General features: G+C 44.7%; 2 protein-coding genes across 2 annotated transcripts; one reads left to right on the plus strand and one right to left on the minus strand.

Annotated features, from left to right (window-relative positions):
* Positions 1–1,259: 1,259 nt before the first annotated feature.
* GDF9 (growth differentiation factor 9) lies at positions 1,260–4,218 on the minus strand. The gene is made up of 2 exons (XM_007461344.1): positions 3,767–4,218; positions 1,260–2,626 (listed from the first exon to the last, which is right to left on the minus strand). Exons 1-2 carry the CDS (start codon positions 4,161–4,163, stop codon positions 1,659–1,661), a joined length of 1,365 nt encoding a protein of 454 aa, XP_007461406.1. The 5' UTR covers positions 4,164–4,218; the 3' UTR covers positions 1,260–1,658.
* A 2,311-nt stretch (positions 4,219–6,529) lies between these two features.
* Positions 6,530–7,745, plus strand: UQCRQ (ubiquinol-cytochrome c reductase complex III subunit VII). The gene is made up of 3 exons (XM_007461345.1): positions 6,530–6,580; positions 6,739–6,906; positions 7,557–7,745. The coding sequence occupies exons 2-3, from the start codon at positions 6,753–6,755 to the stop codon at positions 7,649–7,651; spliced, it is 249 nt and encodes an 82-aa protein (XP_007461407.1). The 5' UTR covers positions 6,530–6,580; positions 6,739–6,752; the 3' UTR covers positions 7,652–7,745.
* Positions 7,746–8,096: the final 351 nt, after the last annotated feature.

The raw sequence follows: 8,096 nt of genomic DNA on the forward strand, positions 1-8,096 counted from the left end.
ACTCAGCTATAGCATCAAAACACTGTGCAAAAGTGTTTTAAGTCAGTCAATTTTAGAACTTACCTATACGGATGAACTATAATATTTATTTACTCCTAATTTTGGCATTGACCCTAATACTTAACTTCCACCAAAACTACCCCACCATTTTCTTCTTTTCAAACCCTGATTGCAGACCATATTCCATACTCAGCCGCAGAACTAGGCCATGAAAAAAATAAAACCACCCCAAAACAACAATAAAGCAAAACAAACTCCCCTGTTTAAGGGAAAAAAATGTCAGTTTAGGGCATTTGGGGAACTATGAGGAATCCTTAAAATTGATGTAGATTTCATGTGGTCCATTTGAAAACAGCCATATTTAAGGGAGATTTACCTTTAAATAAGCTCAGTTGTACCTTGCCACCATCACTTGTGCCCTGGCCATTCCAAATATTTTTTTACTCCTAAGAATGACAGAGAATGATACAAAACCCTGAAACACCATTTATCTCTTTCCCAGCTGACTTCTTTAGACACTAAGCACCAAGCAAAAATCATTTACAAGAATAAGAAGTACTTGCATCTTGGAGTTACTTTTGGTTTGTAGATGAGGGTTTTACAAACTCTGAAACAAAAAAAATCACTGCATCGGCCCCGGACTCTGCGCCTCCAGGGCTTTCTCAAGGTAGGTTTACTGAAAACCCACATAAAAGCCCTCATATCCAAACAAGGCCCGCTCTGTAATATAACCTAGTCACTGCCAGCTTAATTTAGTGCTAACAGTGCTATATCCACCTGGAAAAAAAACCTGTCAGGGTGGAGTGATAGGAGCTGAGGGAAAGCAGCAAAAACAAACCAACCAGCCAAGAAGAAACGCTTCTTGACCTCCTTGCAACGGGTCAGAGTTTTAAAATATATAAAGGAGAAAATATGTTTTAAAAACCTTGAACTCTGCATTTTCTTGGGGAAATTTGCAAGGCTATTTCCTTTAAATAAATGGGACGAATGTTATTGTTTGACATAAGTCAACCAATTTATACAAGCCATCTAAGGAGCAGAGTTAGTACCAATCACTAATACAACAGAAATGGGTTATATTGCATACTCTCTAGTCTAATGACTCTCACTTCGTCAGGATATAGAGAAGTTAGTCTCTCTCACTCTGAAAAAGGGATAGTAAGTGGAGCTGAGACTATCTTTTAGACACATTTCCTCTCCCTCTCAAATGACCATTTAAAAGCAAATCTTTAATTAATACCACACACAGAGAAAATTTATGCCACTCACAGGAATTTATGGTTCCATTAAATAGAACTATAGCAATCTGAATTGTCTATTTAGAGCTGCAGTTCCAAGATTTATGCTAATTAAGCTTTTTTTCTTACATCAAAAACAAGACTCCTACAAAAGAAAAAAATAATCACTTGGGAAAAAAATTTAAAGCTTTCCAAAAGAAGTACAATTTTATTTACATTTGGAAATGAGAAAGGCAGCTGTTATCCCTTTACAGTGATAGATGTCACAGAATGTGCTAATCTACACAGTCTCCTCCTTACACAACACACTGCATTACATTTAGAGATTTGATACATGAAACTTTCTCCCAAAGGCACAGACAGGCACACGATATTTACTTTGGCCAGGAGACTCACGGTTTTACTTGAGAGGAGCCTATGCTAACGACAGGTGCACTTAGTGGCTATCATATCTTCATATTCTTTATAAGCGATTGAGCCATCAGGCTCAATTGCCAAAACACTCAAAGGGCTGTACTTGGCAGGTACACAGGATGGTCTCGGCACTGAGGAATCGAGCTTCTCATGGATGATGTTCTGCACCATGGTGTGAACCGGAGAGCCATACCGATGTCCGACCACCCTGGGACAGTCCCCTTTACAGTATCGAGGGTTGTATTTGTGTGGAGCCACAATCCAGTTGTCCCACTTCAGCTGACTAAAGCTGAGTCTAAAGTCATGGAGCTCACACTCATTTTGGGGAAAAAGAAACTGTTTGAAGTATTCACTCAGATTGAATGAAGCTGGAGCCAGAGGCTTCTTCAATTCAGAGCCGACAGTTTCCTGATCTCTCCGGTGACGGGACGATCTTACACCCTCAGCAGCCTCTTCTCCCATGGGATAGGCAGACAGCTCTCTCTTCTGGTCAGGACCCTGTGAAGGCCTCTTTTTATAGTGGAGGGAATACCACCTGTGATAAGCCTGAGCACTTGTGTCATTCAGATATAAAAGCAGTGAGGGGGCTACCAGAAGAGTCATGTTAAGTGGACTGTCCTGTGCTGAAGGATGCTGCAGCTGGTCTTTCACACACGTAACGTTTACAGACATGTGAATACTCCTCTTGTTGGAGGCCACTAGAGGCTGAAGGAGAGCCGTCACATCAATCTCAATCCATCTGTATTTCTTTCTAAGTTCAAACTGTGAGTGAAAGGTAAATGAGTATGGAACTCTCGGGAGAGTCTTGCTAGAAGACTCTGGCTCTTTTATCACCAGGTTGCACACACATTTAACAGGAGAGGGAAAAGAAACGGAGTTGTTGAAAGTGTATAGCAAGACTGACTTGAGTAAATGTTCAACAGCGGTAACACGATCCAGGTTAAACAGCAGGTCTACTGATGATGGAAGGGTACCTGAGGAGAAAAACAAGCCACCAGTAATGCTCAATACAAATCAAAAGCAACGCAAAGTCAGATCAAGGAATTAGCACCTCAGAATGTGCTTCCACCCTTCTTTTCCCACTTTCTCAAGTCTCAAAACAAAAGTTGGCGTGGGATGGGGGTTATAAAATTTTAAAAAAGCAGGTAACCAGTACCATAACTAAGTCCCAGCACTTACAGCTGGGTACTTAATCACCAGCAATTCAGAACAGCTCTGGTGGTGAATTAAAACGGGGACTCATTACATTCTGAAGTTTCAGAATCTTAATAATTTGCTTCAAACATAGAGGAAGCTAAGGAGGAGAGCAGTATTTTTCTCTTGAAGAGTCTCTAAGGGGAAAAATATAATAAAGACACTTGCCAGGCTTGTTGAGAAAACATTCAAGTCCTTATGGACAGAATCAATAAAGAAAACATAATTGTCTAAGTTAATTTGGAACACTTGAGACCGACAACAAATGGAGGCTCTAAACCCACTATAACAAAACAGGACATCAAGGAAGGAGGAAAGGTTTTAAATGGCCACAAAGGACCTGCTGAGTTAGAAGGGTTTTCTGTAAGTTATGAGCTAGTGAATATAGATTCTGTTTTTTAACAGTGCTGTTCCGTTCTCTCTCACACACAAGATTGTTGACTAATGCTTTGTTCTTATAAGGATCTACTGTTCCACATAGGTACTTAAGCTTTCCTCTCACAGAAAGCAACAAACATGGGGAAATATCCTGTTTCATAAAACACACCAACAACTGAAAGAGATTCGTTAGGCACATATCCAGGCTAGAATTGGTAGAATGAGAAGAATATGCAACTGGAAGTCAAAATACCTCTTTTCCAGTCTTGATTTTGTGACCTTGGACAAGACGCTAACCTCCAGCAGTACTTTCCCAGCCTTTAGGGCCATTAAGTCTCTTCTATCATATTAGCGCAGCTTAACCCAGGAGAGCATTAGGAAGAAACAATAAGATCAAGTACCAGATTTGTCTGGAATTTGATACTGAGTATCATGCAAAGTAAAATGTAAGTCAAGGAGCAAGGGCCAGATCTTTTCTGTAACTGAAATGCAGAAGGTCTATCTTCTTCCCTCCACCCATTAACCAGTCTGCTCCTACACACCTGTCACCTGGTCCCCAGGAGCCTGCTTGTGCTGGGCACAGGGGGTGAAGAGCCGAACAGTGTTGTAGAGGTGACTTCTGTTGGATTTCGGGATCCCCTCCTTGGTAGCACATGCCTTATAGAGCCTCTTCATGTAGTGCAAAGCTCTGTCATCTGGCTGCAGCCTGGGGGCCTCCGTTTGCCCATCGTACAGAACCTTAAAGAGAGGGGAAAGGAGGCCAGGTCTGTGTCTCCCATCTAGAGGCTGCAGAGAGGACCGAGGCTCAGCCTCAGTTTCCAATGGAGCACTAGCTGCAATCTGAGCTTCTCCCCTAGAAGCCTGAGAACCAAGGCTAATAGGAAAACAGAGCCAGGCAAAGCAGCAAAAACAAAGGAAAAAGTTGCTGGGAAGTGCCATGGCTTGGAAGAATTAGCAAGAAACACGTTTCCCCATACCAGTCTTCTTCCTAAAAGCCAGGAAGAGCCTCTGTTGGTCCCTTAAATAAATTTTAGGTGTGTGCGTGGGCTAGGTTCACTTCTGTAATCAGACATCAAGGATGCCTAGCTGAAGGTAATTTTATCAGCTTTATGTCAAACAGCTGATAACACCCTATTTATCCAATTTCTCCTAATTAGATACAGATTTACTTGGTTATGTAGCTTTCCTTTTCCTTTTCCCTGGCATTTATTTAAAATCGCTTAAGTTAATGGACTAGTATGTAGCTGAAAGGCTAAGAGGAATTGAGGAATGATCTTAACACAAAACCACCCATTTTCTGAGAGAGATTAGTATTCTTAAAGTGTTCCTTAGGTGCTTGCTGAAACTTCCAAGGGACATGGAGAGGCTAACTAATTATTCATGATGATACACAGATCTGTTGGTATGCAACTTATGGTATTCGGTTTACTCTCCCACTCTATTCTCATCACCTCTCCCACTTCCAGGTGCTTAGAATAATTTACTTCATGTTGATTTGGAGGGTGAGAGAAAGTCACAATTGGCAATGAAATTCCAGAGAGCACAGAACTATTAAGTTGCCTAGTTCTCTCAGGTAGCTTAGTAAGGATATGCACTTGGAATACTGCAATATGCTTTTAAAAAGGAGAATATCGCCTTTAATCCTGACTCATTTTTAAATATAATTATCTTGATGCCTTTACTTTGGTCTGCACATTCATCTATACATACTTTAGTTGAAAGGTTTAGAGATGTTTTCAGGTGCTAGAAACTAATTGAAAGTTTTATTTTTTATTAATCACTCAAATGGTGGTAGAATTTGCTAGGATATTTTTGTTCTTAACTGTTATAAGTATTTATGTTCTTGCCTCTGAGCTAAAATCAGGTTAGAGATTATGTTTTAGAAAAAATGAGATGGGTGCACAATGAAGAGCTGAATATACTCATGGTATAAGATACAGACCAGTCTATGCAGTACCCAGGCTGATAAAACCGAGGTATATTTGTAAATATTTTTAAAATAAATTTATTTATTTATTGTTTATTTTTGGCTGCATTGGGTCTTCATCGCTGCACGCGAGCTTTCTCTAGTTGCCGCGAGCGGGGGCTGCTTTTCCTTGTGGTGCACTGGCTTCTCATTGCGGTGGCTTCTCTTGTTGCGGAGCACGGGCTCTAGGCGTGCCGGCTTCAGTAGTTGTGGCACGTGGGGTCAGTAGTTGTGGCTCGCTGGCTCTAGAGCTCAGCCTCAGTAGTTGTGGCACATGGGCTTAGTTGCTCCACGGCACGTGGGATCTTCCTGGACCAGGGCTCGAACCCGTGTTCCCTGCATTGGCAGGTGGATTCTTAGCCACTGCGCCACCAAGGAAGTCCCTATTTGTAAATTTTAAGTTCATTGCCGGCCAAGCCTCCCTGGCCCGTGGCTGGTAAGCAGGGTTATAAAACACAGCCAAACTGTTGAATGAGAACTTAGTCCTGGATTACACATGGCCAGCAATTCCATGAACAAAATATTTACAGACATGCTGCATCAAGTGGAAAAGTCAGTCAGCTGTACAGGACAGTGGCATCCTTAAGCAGACAGCACTTTTCCGAAAATGGAATCGCCTCCCTCCTGGGAAGTGGAGTGAACTGTGGGCAACGTGACATCCTGCCCGCAGCAGAACCCTGTCCGAGAGAAGCCGGCTGCTGTGGAGGTCGCCTCTTTCTTCCCTCCTACCACCACTAACAGCTGTTCAGCAGTTGCTGGACTATTGCTTGAGGACTCCTGTGGCTAAATTTGAGGAAACATTTTTATTCTCTCTTGGGAAAGTCTACACCCTGCCAGTGGACTCTAATCCGGTGGATGCCAAGAGAAGTCCCAGATCCGTGTCCCTGATTCGGGGCCTGGGGTCGCTGAGAGCTTGAACATAACCGATTCCTGTTCCAGCTACTGGACAAAACCCTACAAAACCTCGCGTCGGCTGCCGGGCGGCGGCCTCAGGGGCGCTCTCCACCGCGGGAGAACACCCGACCCTGAGCGCGCGGCCAGCGAGGCCCTCGAGGCCGGCGGGCCCCTGGCTCTTCAACTCTTAGTCTGTGCGGCTCCCGGGAAAGGCGGGAACCGAGGAGAAGCCTGAGAGGCTCGAGAGGGTGCCGCCGGGCCGCAGCGCCCACTCAGTCGCGCTTGGCCCCACCCCCAAGCAGGCACCACCCACCTCACGTCATTCGGCCGGGGCGCTCCTCTCCCGCCGGGTGAGGATGGCGCCTTCCTCCGGAGACAGCCGAGAAGTGATCCTCCCGGAAGTGACCTCACTGCCTCCTAGCGCGGCGTCCGATCCTAACGGAAGTGGTGGACGGAGGCCGGTGGATTCCGCGCTGCGGAGGGCGAGGTGACCTCGGTGCGAGAGTGGGGTCCGGTAGTGCGGTCTCGGTGGCCCTAGGGGGGGTGGGGGCGCCGTCCAGGCTGGGAGGGATAAGGAGCGCCGGGGAGAGCCTTGGGTTGGCGGCGGCATGCCTGGGGCCTGAGCCCAGCGCCTTTCCACCCTCCGTCCTGCAGGCGCCACCGCGACCATGGGCCTAGAGTTTGGGCATCTGATGCGGGTGCGGCATGTAATCACCTACAGCTTGTCGCCCTTCGAGCAGCGCGCCTTCCCGCACTACTTCAGCAAGGGCATCCCCAACATGCTGCGCCGCACTCGGGCGTACATCCTTCGCGTCGCTCCGCGTGAGTGCTCTGGCCGGGCGGGGGGCTGGACTCCCATCCACAGTGGGCACTGCGGGTCCCTCACTGAGCACTCTACAGCTCGCCATACACACGTTTTCTCATTGAATAGTCCTGAATGCCGTTGAACTGGTCATATCCTCCCCATCTTATAGATGAGGGAGGTGAGTCATAGAGAACTTAAATGACAGGCCCAAGGTCATTTGTGTGACTCCAGCGTCTCCCTCTGAGGTCATCTTTACCCACTTCTTCGCGATGAACTGTTTTGTGTTAAAGGTGCAGCAGATAGTGATGATAGTTGCACAACATTGTGACTTTGCTAAAACCCACAGAAGTGTACATTTCAAAATGGTTAAATGATGAAGTTTATGTTATGTGAATTTGATCTCAGTTATCTCATTAAAATATTTTAAAATGTGCAACAGGGGAGCGATAGGGAAGAGTTGGTCACAAATTTTCCTGGGTAAACCCCTTTCTTTTACACACCTGTAAAAATGGGTTTGTAATGTAACCTTTCTTGATCGTCTCGTTTAAGAGTGGTTTCTTAAAAACTAGAGACAGGAAGGCAGAATATGTTGTGAATCAGAAAAGAGGACTGAGATCCATGTGTCTTGTAAGTGCTCACTGCTTATTTTCATTTATTATTTTTATAGCATTCGTAGTGTTTTATCTTGTCTACACATGGGGAACACAGGAGTTTGAGAAATCCAAGAGGAAGAATCCAGCTGCCTATGAAAATGACAAATGAGCAACTCATCTGGATAATAGTTCTTTGTCTCTGAAAGACCCTTCTCTGGGAGAGGAGTCTACATTGTAGTGTCTTGAAGACACAATAAACTTATTGTAGGCTGCACTGTTGTGATTTTGCGTTTTGTGTGAGCAGAGTCCTTGGATGTGACTGCTACTTTTCAAGTTCATGAATTCCCCTCCCCAGCATGAGTCCTGAACCATTTAGGCTAGTCTGAGTTTGGTGAAGGATTGTAGCTCGCTCCTTGTTCTATAACCTACAAGAATGTAGCTGCAGCTACTCCTGTAGCTGAACAGTTGTGGATGGCGTCGACTGTGGGTAATGTTGGCTCCCTGCCCACTATTTCCATACTGACAATAAAATCTAGTAATTACAGTGTGTCAGGTACTCTTCTTAGCCCTTTACACAAAAAAGTTCTTTTTTTTTTTTTTTTTTTTTTTTTTTG

The sequence above is a fragment of the Lipotes vexillifer genome, unplaced genomic scaffold, assembly GCF_000442215.2.
Source record: "Lipotes vexillifer unplaced genomic scaffold, Lipotes_vexillifer_v1.1 scaffold217, whole genome shotgun sequence".
Classification (NCBI taxonomy): domain Eukaryota; kingdom Metazoa; phylum Chordata; class Mammalia; order Artiodactyla; family Lipotidae; genus Lipotes; species Lipotes vexillifer.

Bases quoted from the DNA above. Each gene is read 5' to 3' on its own strand.
- UQCRQ (XM_007461345.1), top strand. From the start codon at position 6,753: ATGGGCCTAGAGTTTGGGCATCTGATGCGGGTGCGGCATGTAATCACC. The intron at 6,907-7,556 runs GTGAGTGCTCTG...TTATTTTTATAG, and splicing joins CATCCTTCGCGTCGCTCCGC to CATTCGTAGTGTTTTATCTT.
- GDF9 (XM_007461344.1), bottom strand. From the start codon at position 4,163: ATGGCACTTCCCAGCAACTTTTTCCTTTGTTTTTGCTGCTTTGCCTGG. The intron at 2,627-3,766 runs GTGTGTAGGAGC...TTTTCTCCTCAG, and splicing joins TCCTGGGGACCAGGTGACAG to GTACCCTTCCATCATCAGTA.